This window comes from Clupea harengus, unplaced genomic scaffold, assembly GCF_900700415.2.
Source record: "Clupea harengus unplaced genomic scaffold, Ch_v2.0.2, whole genome shotgun sequence".
In the NCBI taxonomy this organism is placed as follows: domain Eukaryota; kingdom Metazoa; phylum Chordata; class Actinopteri; order Clupeiformes; family Clupeidae; genus Clupea; species Clupea harengus.
This window is the reverse complement of record NW_024879564.1, coordinates 156,323-173,336: the sequence shown is the minus strand read 5'-3', so window position 1 is coordinate 173,336 and position 17,014 is coordinate 156,323. Positions and strand designations below refer to the sequence as shown.

Below are 17,014 nucleotides of genomic sequence, written 5' to 3'. Positions count from 1 at the left end.
ACAAAGCCTCTTTCACTAGCAATGTCTTCGGACGAAGATTTACTGTTATTATTACTGTGAATTACGAAATAATGGGTGTTATTCCTGGGGTTTTATGTTATTAAAATAAATTACTTAAATTTGACACTGAATTTGTGTTTCTCAATGTTTATTAGCCTATTAGAAAACATCAACACATCCACACACATTTTCCATGTCACAAGAGTCTTCATATCATATCCATCTGCCATGGAACAGCACCAGCTATAACAGTGCTCAGCTATGTTCAAGTTCAGTACATCTACTTCATGCTGGCTCAAGCAAGCATATACCCTCCACTCCGCTTTTCGCTAGATTATGCAATGACCTTGTATGACATGATAGCATTGAATATGTAGATGTATAGTGCACAGAATAACGTTTGCAATGATGTAAGTTGCGTTTGTTGATCACGTATGGTTAATAACATATTAATTGTAGAAGGGACATGATAAAATCAAGATCTTCCCTTGGTGAAAAAACCTTCGCCGATATCTTCCTACGAGAGATGGGTTAGGTGCTAAAATTTCCCTGGATCAAAGAGGACGTTAGTAGGCATGTCCAAACTAAAAATCACGTCTCAGGATTGCTGCGCACATAAGTTATTTCCGGTGCATCAACTGTAGGTACTCAGTCTACCCTACCCAACGACTCACTACGAAAGCCAAACGCGTGCAAAGTTAATAAAACGTTCCACGAAAGTTCTCCAGCGTTTAAATTAAACGTTGAAGAACGCTGATCTCCATGAGAACTTTTGTGCTTGTTCAAAACTTTTTTTTGGACCAGCGTTCTCCTCCGATCACCGACGATTACCGGCAATTACAGCGTTCACCAGCTTTCACACAAAGCTCTTCTGGCGCAATACCAGCGACCATGGACGATTACCAACGTTTCCTCTAACATCATAGAACGTTGACCAGAACGTCATGGTGTGACGGGACCTTTAAGACACGTGGTCTCTACTATGAATATGGTGACAAATCAAGCCGGTTAATCGCTCATCAATTGAAAAGTCAAGCCGCATCCCGACTTATACCCCTGATAAAAGATACCCACCAAAACACCAAAAACAAGCCAAAAGAAATTAATAATATTTTTAAAGACTTTTACTACTCTCTTTACACTTCTGAATTTCCCTCTGATACAACAGATATGGAGCACTTCTTAGATTATTTGGAAATACCAACTCTAAACTCTGAGGCAACAAAAAATGTAGATGAAGCTCTCACACAAGATGAGCTTAAAAGTGCCATCATGGCAATGCAGAGCAATACATCCCCAGGTCCTGATGGCTACCCAACACATTTTTACAAGAAATTCAAAGAGGAGCTCACACCAATCCTTATGAAAATGTTTCAGGAATCCTTGAAAAATGGTTCTCTACCCCCCACCCTTTCACAGGCGTCCATCTCCCTTCTTCTTAAAAAAGACAAGGATCCAACCCAGTGTGGATCTTACCGCCCCATCTCTCTTTTGAACATAGATGTTAAAATATTGGCTAAAGTATTAGCATGCCGTTTAGAGCGCCTCCTCCCTAAAATAATTTCAGATGACCAAACAGGTTTTATTAAAAACCGCCATTCCTTCTCCAATGTTCGACGGAAGGCTGCTATAGTTTATTCACCCAGTGCTTCTACGTGTCCGGAGGTAGTTATTTCTCTGGACGCAGAGAAGGCATTTGACAGAGTGGAGTGGTCTTATTTATTTAATGTTTTGAAGAGATTTGGATTTGGTAACATATTTGTGCAGTGGGTTAAGCTCTTATACCATTCACCTTTAGCAAGCATACAAACAAACTACTCTAGATCTGACTATTTTCCACTAACTCGTGGCACCCGCCAGGGTTGCCCATTGTCCCCCCTTCTTTTCGCCATTGCAATTGAGCCACTCTCTATTGCAGTTAAATCAACATCTCTATTTCAGGACATTAAGAGGGGGAACATGGAACACTGTGTATCTTTATATGCGGATGACCTCCTGCTCTATATTAATGATCCTATTGCTAGTGGTCCCAGAATTGTGCCGCTTTTAAATCAGTTTGGAGCTTTTTCTGGTTATAAATTAAATTTTCAAAAAAGCATATGCTTTCCTATTAACAACTCAGCTCTACATATTCAACCAGGATCATTTCCCTTTCCCATATCTCAAGATGGTTTCAAATATCTAGGTATACACTTTACTCGCTCCTTCTCCTCTCTGTCTGAAGCTAACTATGGCCCCCAAGTCAATCAAATGAAGGCTGACTTTGAAAGATGGCGCAGTTTACCACTTACCATGGCAGGGAAAATATAATCTGTGAAGATGACAATACTTCCCAGATTTCTTTATTTATTCCAATGCCTGCCATTCTTTATACCCAAGTCTTTTTTTAAATCAGTCAACCAATCCATAACATCATTTATTTGGGGGAATAAGATTCCGAGGGTTAAGAAGACCATTCTCCAAAGAGATCGTGAGGTGGGGGGATTGGGCCTTCCAAGCTTTATCCATTATTATTGGGCATCCAACATACAAAAGATATTATTTTGGCTCCATCGATCAGATACAAACTGGTGTCTACTTGAGGCTCAGTTTTGTGGCTCCACATCTCTCCAAGCTTTAGTGTATTCCTCCTTGCCAGTGCAGCTCTCTAGATTTATATCCAATCCTGTTGTATTGTCCACTCTAAAAATGTTCAATCAATTTCGCTGTCACTATAAGCTAACATCAGCATCGGTTCTGGGCCCGATTTATAAGAACCATCTTTTCCCTCCCTCTACACTTGATTCAACATTTAAGCAATGGAGTTTGAACGGTCTCATATACATCAAAGACCTATATACAGATAACATATTTGACCGTTTTGAAAATTTGTGTAAACGATATAACCTTCCTCGCAGTTCTTTTTTTAAGTATCTAGAGATTTGCCACTTTGTTAAGAGTAAATTTGTTCATTTTCCCGATCTCCCAGTCATCACAGTGTTGGACAAACTTACTCTCACCTTTGTGAATAAAGATCTAATCTCTCTACTTTATTCTCAGTTGATGTCTCTTGGAGATCAAAGCCTAAACAAATTTAAAAATAGGTGGGAGGATGAGCTTGGTATAGACCTGCCGGAGGAATATTGGGCAAAGGCATTGAAAAGAGTCAATTCTTCATCGTCATGTGCCAGACTGGGGCTTATACAATTTAAGGTGTTGCATAGAGTTCAAGGCTTGCCAGCATATACCCTGGGACGGACGCTAGCTGCGATAAATGTTCTTTTTCTCCAGCCAATCTAGTGCATTCTTTCTGGTCTTGTCACCAACTTTCAGGTTACTGGGCAATAGTTTTTAAAACTCTAAGCGAGGCTCTTGGAGTGATGCTGGAACCCTGTCCACTTATAGCAATATTTGGTGTGGCTGATGAAACTCTGGGTTTAAATGCAAACCAGTCGGACATTATTGCATTCACATCACTTTTGGCCCGTAGGAGAATTTTGTTAGTTTGGAAATCTTCTACTTCCCCATCAGCTTCGGTCTGGCTGGAAGATGTAATGTTTTTTCTAAAGCTGGAGAAGATCAAATTTACACTCAGAGGGTCTGTGGAAAGGTTATATTTCAAGTGGGGACCGTTTTTGTCGTTTTTTGAAAATCTGAAAGAGTTGCCCACTGGGTGAGTGTCCCTAACTGTAACTGAGACCTTCCCCCCTCTCTATGCTTTCCTAGCCGTTTATTTATTTATTCTTCTTTCTATTCATTGCCCATTTATTTATCTCTTTTTTTTTCCTATTGATTTTAGATTGCCTCACATAATGGTTGACACATTGTAAATATTTACTATATTTGAGCCACTTAATGTGTTATGGACCTATGAGGGCCTATGTTTTGTAAGAATATTGATGCATAGCTGAGAGTGTACATTCATGACTGAGAAATGTTTTTTTTGTTTTTATGAACATACTAACTGCCAAGAGGTGTATGGGGAGGGTGGGTGAGGGTAATCTTGTTCATGTTTAAAAGAAATGAAAACATGGAGGAAAAATGCTTGAGATACTGCTTGAGAACCTGTATTGTGCAATTCCTTCAATAAATAAATTATGAAAAAAAAGAAAAGTAAAAGGTCACATAATTGTTAAACAACACTGCAGTTATAAATGTACATTTATTCCTTGATCTCCCCTCTTCAGATAAAAAAAATCATATTTAGTGTTGTTTTCTTTTCGGTATAACTTCATCTATAGTCTCTGATGTGAATGCAACTTTCTCAGGAAAAAAAAGAGAAAACCTTAGGTGAAAAACCAGGAGTTGAACAAGAGTGTTTAGTATTGATGGAGAACATACTGAAGTGCTACAATTTTACGGTGAGGATCCTCGAGTCTAGAAGATGACATTCCCTTTCTCTAGTGAAAATTAAAGGAAGAGTCCCCAATTCTGGTGAAAGGTGTTGATAACTGATAGAGAAATGTAATGAGGACATTGTTATTGTATTTTAATCTGCTTGCTTATCTTGTGTGCTGAGGCCTACAGGAGGCCTACTCTCTTGCTGAGGCAAACCACCTGTTTTTGTACTGATAGTCATGCACACTGCTCTTTTCTCAAGGACTTATTCTGAGATCACTGCTGTAACTTCTGAAGAAATGGGACGGGAGAATATCGCCCTTTGTCTGTCATGAAACCTGTTTTTTATACTCAAATAAGGCTGGCTGCGTCCAGCTCATCTTTGGAGGAGTCTGTTCACAACCTTTGGTTGTAGCACACTTCCTCTTTTGCAAAAGATAAAGTACTGATTTAATTCTGATCGCTGGTCTCTGTCTCATCAATATTAACATCTTAATATAATTTATCTAACAATAACTGAGCTCAAAATCCAATCACATTAAACTCCTTCCTTCCATTCTCCTGAAATAATGTGTTGACTGGCTGGAATAATGCAAGGTTTGGTCTGATCCACAATATTTGTTTAATGTGAGTATATTTTGAGCGCACACAAAAAAACGGACCGCAGGAGAACCGCTGAAGCTGTAGCTGAATTTGACAAAAACATGTATGCCGTCAGACACTTAATTAGTTTGAAGGATTCATTATTTGTGGGGCACATATTTTACCAGTCTACAGAAAAAGAATCTTAGAATCTTATGTGAAGGTAAAAAGAAGCAAAGAGATACTGTTAAAGTCTCATACGCTTATCACTACGCTTATTCAACAGTATAAATAATAGTTAAGCCTACATTACTAATCAGCAAATTCATGACAATAAAGACATGTATTACACCAACCTTAATGGCTTCAGTTTGCAGTGGGGACTAAACAGTCCGTTAGAGAGAAGCTGAACTCCAGAATCTCTCAGGACATTGTTGCTCAGGTCCAGCTCTGTCAGGGAGTTTGGTGACTGTAGGACAGTGGCCACAATTCCACAGGACTTTTCTGTGAGTGTGCATTCAGCAAGTCTGCAAAACATAGTGACAAAAGACAAAATATTACTCTGAAATGATAAATAAGCGATGCTTTTCTGAAGGTGTCCTGAGAAATCAATATAATGAATGGGTGGAGGCTGTTGGTACACCTGGAATTCGTCCATTGTGTTTGACTTTAATCAGGGAATTGCATATGGTTTAATCCGGAACCTACATCAACAGTCAGCCTCTACTGTAACTGTAACCTAATGCCACTCTAACCACACCCCCTGAACTGGATACAGGACCCCCACTCCAAGGGTGCAGATCTCTCTCTCCATCGCCAACCGGTGAAGACCTACTCTCTTTGTTCTCTGCTCCTGGAGACCACACCTCGCTCTTACCTAAGTCTTGCGTCAACGGCTGCAAGCTAACTTTGCAACGGAAGCAAAGCACAACATCGTGAAGACAAACTGCAACAGAACAAGTGATCGAGTCCTCCGACCTAAACTGCAGTGTAACAAACACGACTTCACAGCTAGGACAACTTTCTCCATCATCATCATCTCTTCTATCTGCCTCATCAAAACATTGGAAACCCCTTTCCTCGAAATACTTGTAACTTCCAATGTAACTGGGCATTTAGCTATCCTAGCATACTCACTACCTGGTTAGACATATGACTGCTTACCTTTGCCATTGTTCATGTATTTCATCTGTTTTGTTCACTGAACATAACTGCTGATATACATTTTCATGGCTATATGGTAGTTGGCTTTGCCACACCATCCAAGGGTTATCATTAGTGTTGCTTCTCGGAGACATACGCATCACTAACCATTGGCACCGTGATCACACAGTTTACATATTCATAGGCCTTAACATAGCCACACACACGCGAAGGTAACTCTCAACATTTGCGCTTCACATAGGCTCGTGATTTGCTCATGTCACAGGTATGTTCACAAATGTACACACATATGCATGCGGAACTACAGTGACTGAACATAGGAACACACACATTCTTTCTGGTGCGCACACTCGAGCACACAAGCTCAGACAAACACACTTCTTCTCTTTCACACACACTCCTTTCAATTCATTAATTAGTTACATTTAGTTAGATTATATATACGTATATATTGTTTGTTTTATTTCTGATCATTTTGTTAATAGATGCTTTGATTTATATAGGCTGATCTATTTAATGTTACACAAGAATGAATGCTGCCAACCAGTTCTATTCAGAATTCCAAACACCTTCAACCTTGCTATGAACCTTTCAGAACGTAGGTTTTTTGTTTTCCGAAGTGGGTGAGTTTTTTTCCTGGCTGCTTCACAAATGTTCTACAGAATGTTCTACGGGAACATTCTACAGTCATTGTTAAGGCTGCAAGGAAATTATTATGCAGAGTTTGCCTGATCTGATCTGCTATCTTGACGTTTTTTATCAGTAGTGTATTTGTTAAAAATATTTTACAAATATCAGACTAATCAACAAGTGGTTCTTTCTCAACCGTGTGACGTCATCGTAACAACGTAGGCCGACTGGTGCGTGCACGTTTGTAGCGATGATAACGTCGTGGCAGTTTAGTTACCAGCCAGTCACACGTGGATTTGTCGTTACCTCGCCCAACAGTTGATGATTGTCATCGACTATTTCCTTTCCTCACATGGATTCAACAAAGTGACCTTATTATTTATTTCTTTATGATATCCAGAAAACATCAGAGTTGTAAATTATGCTATAACAATCAATGTCAAACCGTTTGTAGGTCAATAGAGCGAGCTAGCTGAATATGACACGTGTGAATGCAATGCAATCGTGTGAATGCTAGCTAGCTGAATATTACACGTGTGAATGCAATGCAATTGTGTGAATGCAAAATAATACAAATGTGAATACAATCGATGTCGAACAGATTGTAGGCCAATAGAGCTAGCTAGATGTGAAAGAAATGTGAAAATATACTCCAGAAAGTGAACGTCTCATTCCGTCCATTCAACAAACAAGCTCATCCTATATAGCGAAAATCCACAGCTAGTCAGATGAGACGAACGAGAAGAAAGGTGATTTTTTTTTAAGTGCACAGATATCACATATCGGTGTATTACTTTGTGAAGCTAATGTAATCAATCTCAAATAGAAGGAAGTTTAGTTTAGATTTTGGGGACATGATAAATGTCGAACAGTAATTGTGATGTTGTAAATTTTGAGGAAAGGTTAGGCTAAATGACAAAAAGTGTGTACAACTGTGTAAAGTCAGTAATTATTTTCAAGAGCAAACTATTTGATTCAAGAAACCAGAAACATTTACACACACGCACACAAACGCACGCACACAAACATGTTTACACACACACACAAACATGTACACACACAGAGACACCACACATGAACATGTGAACATTAACTAATCTTTTTTTTTTTTTTTCAAGTAATGTCAGTAATGCTTTAGGGCGTGATATTCCTCGAAGTATGGCATGACACACAGTGGGATATCACACTGTACACACATGTACTTGGTGGCCTTCCGCATCTGTTGACGCCTCGTTGTCGTTTGGCAGACCCTACAACGGCGCCTTGTTCGCCCAGCCTGCTGATCTGTCTGGGTCACCAGCGTTGGGAAGTGGCGAGCAGAGAGACGGAGTGGGCCGTCCAGCGTGGGCCGTCCACCACATGAGGGCCTTCTGGGAGTGTGGAACTCCTCAATCAACTGGCTTGCCAAGTTTTCCCTGAACCTTTGGTAGGTCAGTTCCTGCCTTGTCAGCTGGCGGTGGACAACAAAGCTGTTAAACACAGCCACGTCCAAAACATAAAAGAACAGCTTCCTGTACCACTTCAGGGTTTTCCGCGCACATTCCACAAATGTGTTGCGCCGGTCCAGATTGTCCACTGAGCCCATTTTATGGTTGTATTGGAGCATACAGCAGGGTTTGTTGACCGCTCTCCCTGTGGCATAGTCCACTTTGCCTGTCGGCACCATGATCTGTCACGAATTCCCCTGAATTCTAGTTTGTTTTCATCTGGGTTGTGTTCATGTATTATCATCATCTCCTGTCATTTCAGATCCGGCTACGCCCACATGCTCGGCAATCTCCTCATCTCTCTCACCTGTTAATCTCCGCCCATCTCTGCACCTGCAGCTCATCTCCGCATTAGGTTCTGTGTATTTATACCTGCCCACTATCATCTGTTCTTTGCCAGATTGTCTTGTGTGTTTTGCCAAGCTTTCCCGCGATTTGTATGTTAACCATAAGCCTGATTACCCTGTGTTTAGACCTTGGACTGTACCTCGGATTCCGTTTTCTCTGCCTGCCCCTCGGATTCCGTTTTCTCTGCCTGCCCCTCGTCTGACTTGTCTGCTGTATTATCTGATCTCCCGGTTTTGACCCTGCCTGCCTGTCCACGGATTACCCTGCCTGCTCCTTGTCGGATGGTTTGCTGTACGGACGGATCTCCCGGTTTTGACCCTGCCTGCCTGTCCATCGTTTACGGATTACTCTGCCTGCTCCTTGTCGGATGGTTTGCTGAACGGACGGATCTCCCGGTTTTGACTCTGCCTGCCTGTCCCCCGGATTACTCTGCCTGCTTCCCTGTTGTATTAGTGAAACACTGGGCTGATGTCCAGGGTTTGACTCTGTTGTGGTATAACGAAGTAAAAGAACGCAAAACTACATTCTGTGTCTGTCGTGCTTTTGGGTTCCAATTTGGTCTGTACCTGAAAACGTTACATGATCCCAGAATGAACTGTTGATAAAATGTGGACGTCACGCTTATCGTGCCATTTTGTGGCCAACAACTGTCCATTATTGAAATGCTCCACGTCCCCCTTGGACATTTTTCCCTTGAACCTCGGCATCCCTTTTCTGTTTGGTCTGACTGTGCCACAGGCACCAGTTTGGTTTTGAAACAAATAGCGAAAAAGGGTAAGGCTGCTATACCAGTTGTCGACATATAATATATGACCCTTGCCAATGAAAGGCTTCATCCATGTGCTCACAACCGACCCCGACATCCCCAGGTCTGTGATCATTGAAATATCAGTGGACTTTCCAGTATAGACAATAATGTCCTGGACATACCCGGTCTGGACATCGCACAACACAAACAATTTGATGCCGAAACGGTGCCTCTTCAATGGAATGAACTGCTTGAAGGACAGCCTTCCATTCCACTTAACCATTGACTCATCTATACATCTCATCTAGTCTTGGTAAGGGTCAAACATGTCATTAAAAGATTTAACTATTGGGGTGATAATGGATCTAATTTTTCGGAGGGGGTCGTTTGAGGTGGAGTTAGAAAAATGTAGGCACCTCAAAAGCAGGAAGAAGCGGTCTTAGGAAAAAATTGTTCCAAAGAAAGGAGTGGAAAGGAGGGGATTTGTGGTCCAGTAATCTCTAATATTGTTTTTTTTTTATAAGACCCATGGAAAAAAAAACTGCCAAAAACACATACAGTTCCGCGGCAGTTGTGTCTACCCACTTACCTAGCTTCCCATTGCTAATTTTTTCTCTGGGTGACTGAGCATAGGTGTTGGTCTCAGCCACAATCATGTCCATTATTGAGGTTGTCATAAACATTTTAAAACATTCTGCCTCCTTGTTGTTATTTGGACGCCTTTTTACACCAGAACAGCACCTGGCAAAGTTTACTGGCCTTGGGATGAGATTTCCCATTTGCCACTCAAATGACACCTCACTGTCTTCCAGGTCCAGCCTCTCTCTCGTCCACTTCGTCCAAGGCTGTCAAATTTTCTGGCAGCTCCTCGTCTGACGAGTCGTCAGATTCAGGCACATCTTCGTCGGCATCAACATAGACATCTTCAGGATCGTTCGTGAAGATGTCCCTAATCTCCTCATCAGTAAGCTGACACCTCCTGCCTTCAAAATTACCTGCCATGTTTATTTCGTTTTGTTTACGCTACAAAGTTTTCGAGAATGAATGAATGAGATGCCGGTATCTGTCAGTCGCTATGTTTTTCAAAGTGTTGCATGTTGTGAGTGCGCTGATAATGCGCAAGTAGGATTTGTGATTGCCAAGTGATTGTAATGTGAAAAGGCGCAGTTTGTGTGCATCAATGATGAGACTGTAGTAAATGTGACTTCATAATTCACCCTTGTTCTTAGTGTGGTTCTACACACTGTTGTTTCATGCAGTTATTTAAGTAATGTGTTTTACACGTAAGTATGAATGTTCCGGGATCGCAGTCCCTATAAATATTCTGTTGTTGTTGATGACGTGGAGCCCCATGCTTGTTAGATTACAGGGCAGCGCCATCTTGTCATTCATTCGTTTTTGTATGTAAAAATAAACGAGACACACACTTGTGTACTCAACTTGAGGAATTGCCTTTTGCGTTTAAATGCAACTTCCACAAGACTACAATTATGCGTATCCTGAGGAAAATATGCCTCTAAGCTAGTCAGCTCTCGTGAAGCATTTCATGTACGGCATATTCCCGCTGCGATGCTGGTTTTCATCTCGAGCTGTCGTTGGCCATGATATTTGACTGAACATTGAGTAATGTACCACACATTTTATTTTACCTTATGTATATTTAATGTACCATTATTTCCCTCTGGGGATTAATAAAAGTTTCATGAAAAAAATCACTTGTTGTGCTTGTTTTGTTGTACCGGAGGTCATGTCTTCCCTATACTCACAAATATCAATTTGACTACATATAGTAAATAAAATGATAGTGACAAGACGATTTTAAGAGGCATAATGGGAGAAGGTGGCTGAATGTACAATGTTTTTTCACGTTAACAAAGTAAGTAGTAACCCACACACAGGCTAATTGTTACACTGCTATTGGAACGCTCGTGTCGCCTCATTCTAAATCACACCGGTGTGACGCTACGCTCTGAAAGGTTAATAAGGTAATTTTGGTTGTAGTTATACATTTTATTATTTATTAGAGTTCCAAATTGATAGTTTAGATATATTTTATGAGACTGATATTTTCTGGGAATAACAGGAAGGGAGAGGAAGACAGCTGTCCGTAGGTTGGGGGAAGCCACAGAGAGAGCCTCTTGCTGGCTCTGGAATAGGAGGGAGGAGTTAAGCTGGGGACAAGGAGAAGATGGGCAGTGATGGCCAGTCACTGCCCATCTTCTCCTTGTCCCCAGCTTAACTAACCCAGTCACTCCCATCTCCTCTCCTGTAGTGTTGTGGTTCAAAACGCCCAATGAAAGTTGGACACCACCTGATGACATCTTCTCCTGGTCGAAAGCTACAGTCACTTCCTAAGATTACCGACATATTGGTGCAGGATAGTATTAATGTGTCTTGGTGGAGACGATATTACTATTTAAACACAACACACAATTTACATTACATGACATTAATGACATACTAATACACAAACAGGGTCTATCCCTATATTGCCACAGTCCTCAGAGTTCTCTCAATTTAATGTAGCATTTCTCTACAGATCTCAGTTCATTAATTTATGTTCACACTACTTCAGTTTCTATTTCTATATCAAAGTCTAAGTTACAAACAGAATGGGTATTTTTTATCTTGTGGACATCCACTATGATGTGAATCGATGAATAAATATACTGGCTGACTCTCAGATGTCAATCAGCTTTATTTTCGAACGATAATGAGTAACTTCGGGAAGAAGTTATACTTGATTCCATTGCATTATTTTTTCTTTCCTCAATAATGTATTTGGATTTGGATAATATAATTTAATCTAATCTAGTCTGCAGGGAGCCCTATGTTTCCTCCACTGATAGTTACGGCATAACACTATTCACCACATAGACACACTTCACCAGATACGTACACCTACATACTTTTTTTACAGTAGGCCTCACTTAGAGACAGTGGCCCATTTGGGCATAACTACATTGGTAGATCAACCAAAGAAATCCACATATCAGCCCAGACCAGTAACCACTTGTATGTGAGAAATGTTTAACTGTACTGTTATCAGGGGGCAGACATAACCACCCCATAAAAGTCAAACTTACATTAAAATGTAAGCAATGTAATAATGTCATTTTATCCCAAGTTATCAACCAAAGAGCTGCAGTGAGAATGGAATATTACTGTCCTATCTCATGACTCTGGTATTTTTAGGCCAAGTGCAGACGGACTCTAGTTTGTCTGAACCCGGTGAACCCCGACTCCAGATAGCCCTATCGTGCAGACGAACGCACTGTATCCGCACACTGTATCCGCACTCCCTCGAATCGGGGGTCCAAAGTGAGTAACCTCGAAATCCGATTGCTGTTGGTGTTCGTCTGCACGCTATCCGCATACCTAATCGGATTGCCCCACGTGATCGCATCATTAGACCAGCCAGAACAACGGACACAACCGGTATTATTTAATAACTGAATAGTTTGCCATGGCGCAGTGAGTTTGGCAGCCAGTTATAACAGCTCTCCAGTTTAAAAAAATATATTCTTCCTATTACCTTGCTCCTTTTCCACGCGAATTTCCCTAACGGGATTAATACAAATGTATCTATCTATCTGTTGTTAGGAAAGGGATGACATTAACAAGCCACACTTTAATCTATCACTGTTTAATCTATTTGCATCAGACCATTTTTCAAAAAACAGTTTTTAAAAGTGTCAGCAATAGCCTATATGAGCAAATCTGACGTGAAAAGATTTTTTATTATAGACGGAAGTTTCAAAACAGATGAATGTTACGTTAGCTTTAGTCCTGTCAGACAACGATAGCGATAGCTACTAGCTAGCGTTAACGTTACTTCAGAGGTAGCCTACAGTACGTGAAGGACAAAGCCCTCAACAATAGCCTACATTTGTTGTTAGTAATAAAACCATGAAATTGGAAGCAATTGTAAACCATGAAACATTCAGGATCCACAGCACTTGCATTGTGGTCTCTCCTGCTCAAGCTCAGCATCTCCATAAAGCACAGGCATTTAAACAACTCAGACATGTCATGTTGCACATTGCTTTGTTGCACTGTTCTAAACTCTTTATTATCAATAACAAATATAATTATTTTTCGCTTAACCTACAGTCTGCTCTTACCACTGATTTTATAAACCACCATAATGTGTTACTGTCATATTTTACTTTGATAGCATGCTCCTGTCTTCTTCTCCGTTTTCTTCAGTTGTCTTTAGCACCAAAGCGCCACCAACAGGCGTGGGGGATGTACTACAGCTGAGTCAATCGGATTCACTGGGTTCATGTGCACGCGATGTAAAAAGTGGGTAGGTGTGAAATAGGTGTGAAAAATGAACCCGGGTTCAGGCAAACTAGAGTCCGTCTGCATGGGGCTTTAGATGTTTCATACTGTAAGTCAGCAGTAGATAGCAGTGACATAAAAACTATTAATCAGTCATGCACAGCCCTGTAGTGGAATGGGCATAATCTTATCAATAACAATGGAAAAAATAAATTGTTTACTCATAAGAAGTTTATCCATCTCTATCAGAAACTCACCGTGCCTTTCTGTAGCATCTCACAGCAGGAAGCAGTCTCCTGCGTCCCTCATCTGATGTGTTGTATTTCTTCAGGTCAAACTCATCCAGCACCTCCTCAGACATCAGAAGCATGTGGGCCAGTGCTGAACAGTGAGCAGGAGACAATTTCTGTTTGATGTTCTTTGGTGACTCCAGATATTTTTTTATTTCTTTGTGCATGGAATGATCCTTCATTTCAAATAAGCAATGGAAAAGATTGATGCATCGTTCAGGAGAGAGATCTTTCCTGTTGAGCTTCTTAATGTACTGACATATTTCCTTGACGCTCTGTGAGCTGCTGTGTTTGTGGTTCAGTAGACCTTCCAAAAGTCTCTGATTGCTCTCCAGAGAGATGCCCATTAGAAAGCGAAGGAAAAGATCCAGGTGTCCATTCCTGCTCTTCAAAGCTTCATTTACTGCACTCTTAAGGAACACATGTAGATGGTCTTGAGATTGTGATCCCAGCACTGATTGAAGAGATGCTGAAATTGATTGATTAGGTTCATCTCTATGTTCTTCACTGATGAGGGATTTCAGTGCCTCAAGGTTCTTGGTCACATAAGAGTGAAACACAAACACAGCTGCCAGAAACTCCTGGATGCTCAGATGCACAAAGCAGTAGACCTTCCTCTGGTGAAACAGATATTCTTCCTTGAAGATTTCAGTACACATGCCAGAGTACACTGAGGCTTCACTGACATCAATGCCACACTTTCTCAGATCTTCCTCATAAAACATCAGATTGCCATTCTCTAGATTCTTGAAAGCCAGTTTGCCAAGCTTCAGTAAAATTTCTTTCTGAGATTTTAGAAGTTTCTCTTGATCTGTCTCAGTTCCACTCTGATACTTCTGATCCTGCCTTCTGGTCTGGATGAGCAAGAAGTGAATGAACATCTCAGTCAGAGTTTTGGGAATATCTTTAGTCTTGTCCAGCATCTGCTGAAGTACAGTGGCTGCAATCCAACAGAAGACTGGAATATGGCACATGATGTGGAGACTCCTGGATGCCTTAATGTGTTTGATTATTCTGCTGGCCTGACTCTCATCACTGATTCTCTTTCTGAAGTACTCTTCCTTTTGTGGGTCATTGAACCCTCGTACCTCTGTCATCTGATCGATGCACTGAGCAGGAATTCGACTGGCTGCTGCTGGTCGTGAAGTAATCCAGATGTGTGCAGAGTGAAGCAGAGTTCCCTGAATGAGGCTTGTCATCAGAACATCCACTGATGATGTTTGTTTTAAATCAGATATAATGTTCTGTTGGAAATCCAGAGGTAATCGACTCTCATCCAAACCATCAAAGATGAACACAACCTGACAGTCTTTGTATTCTTCACCATCTTTCAGCTCCTTCAGCTCAGGATGGAAGTCAAGCAGGAGCTTGTGAAGACTATACTGATCACCCCTGACTAAATTCAGCTCACGGAAAGGAAGGGGAAACATAAAGTCTACATTCTGATTGGCTACCCCATCTATCCAATCAAGAATGAACTTCTGCACTGAGACTGTTTTTCCAATGCCAGCAACACCTTTAGTCATCACAGTTCTGATGTGCTTCTCCTGTCCAGGTAAGGGCTTGAAGATGTCATTGCAGTTGATTGGTGTGTCTTCCGTGGTTCCTGGTCTGGATGCTGACTCTACCTGCCATACCTCGTGTTCCTTATTCACCCCTTCACTCTCTCCCTCTGTGATGTAGAGCTCTGTGTAGATCTTATTGAGGGGTGTCTCAGCTCCTGGTTTGATGATGCCTTCAGATATGTTCTCAAACCTCCTCTTCAGACTGGCTTTATGCTTCTCTATAACTCTCCTCAGGACTGGATCAGCTGTTTAACATGGACAAAAATGAAACCTATTAGTATCATGTGTATGATGAATCACAAAATTGATTTTCATTTGTGATCGCTTCAGCCAAATTGTCATTGACATTCCAGACACAAATATCCATTTGATTTTCACTACTGTTGCTACATACACATAAAATGGTAATTCTGATCTGCTGTAGAGCTACACTCTAAAACCCTGTCTGATAATCTAGAGCAGGGATGGGGAATCTTTCTCCTACCAAGAGCCATGTGAGTATTTACAGAGTAATTAGTGGTCCTACATGATGTTAGATTTCATCGAAATCGATAGTTATCATAGATATTTAGTATGCACAAATGGTCAACCTACGGAGACATCAAAGCTATCTCTTAATTCCTGGGTGTCTTAAAGCCAGACCCATTAGGTCTGGTTCCTGCCATTTGTCTGAAACCAGCCAGAGCCATCAAGCTTGCCTCCTGACCTTTTGTATGAAGCCAGCTAGTTGATTGCTGAGCCATGTGTGGGACAGACATATTTATTAAATTAGGGTGAGAGTCCTAACCAGATTAATTAGCAGTCATCCCTTCAGTTCTTATACCTACCCCCAGACATACCTTTCCCCTCCCATACCTAATGTTATTGTTTACATGTTAATTGTATTGTATAAGAGACGTGAGTCTCTGCGACTACTTTGAAATATTCCTCCCGTGTACCTTGGTATGCGAATTGGATTGTTCAGTTTGCGCTGGAATAAAAACCATTTCTTGCTGAACGCTTTCCCGAGTTCCTGACTATCTGCAGAACATAACCTTGGATCAAAGACAAAATCACAGAGCTTCTTCAATGACTAAACCTATCCTACTTTAAAACATTAGTTATAGTAAAGATGTTGTAATAATACATAATATTCGGCCAGCTTAATTATTGTAACGCATTCACAAATTCTCTCACTGAATGACAAAAAGAAGTCAATGATTTAATGTATATAATTTCATTCTCCAATAGACTTGAAGTCCTGTGTACATGCTAAATGGCCCAGAGGTTGGAAGTACCCGACCCCTGGTCTAAACGATCTTAACCCTCATGTTGTGTTTGCAAAATGGTTAGACTTGTTGACGTACCAGTCATAATTGACCTGCCTGATATAGTCAAAACATTTGATTTGGATCAATTTTGATTTAAACCTTTCTAATGATGCAGGTAATTGTTTGACTTTTTTACTAAATAGTTTTAAAGGTATAAAAAAATGCATATTCAAATGATGTTGTACTGCTCAGTTTTATAAAAAATAAGGGACCTTCCAAGACTACTTGAACATACATAGAACCACTCTACCCTGCACCTCAATATACTGTATATATTGCTTTTTTTATT

General features: G+C 40.7%; 1 protein-coding gene across 1 annotated transcript; it reads right to left on the bottom strand.

The window, feature by feature from the left end:
- Positions 1 to 5,230: 5,230 nt before the first annotated feature.
- LOC122128912 (NLR family CARD domain-containing protein 3-like) lies at positions 5,231 to 16,768 on the bottom strand. The gene is made up of 4 exons (XM_042703971.1): positions 16,762 to 16,768; positions 16,331 to 16,435; positions 13,818 to 15,660; positions 5,231 to 5,426 (listed from the first exon to the last, which is right to left on the bottom strand). The coding sequence occupies exons 1-4, from the start codon at positions 16,766 to 16,768 to the stop codon at positions 5,246 to 5,248; spliced, it is 2,136 nt and encodes a 711-aa protein (XP_042559905.1). The 3' UTR covers positions 5,231 to 5,245.
- Between the last annotated feature and the right edge of the window lie 246 nt (positions 16,769 to 17,014).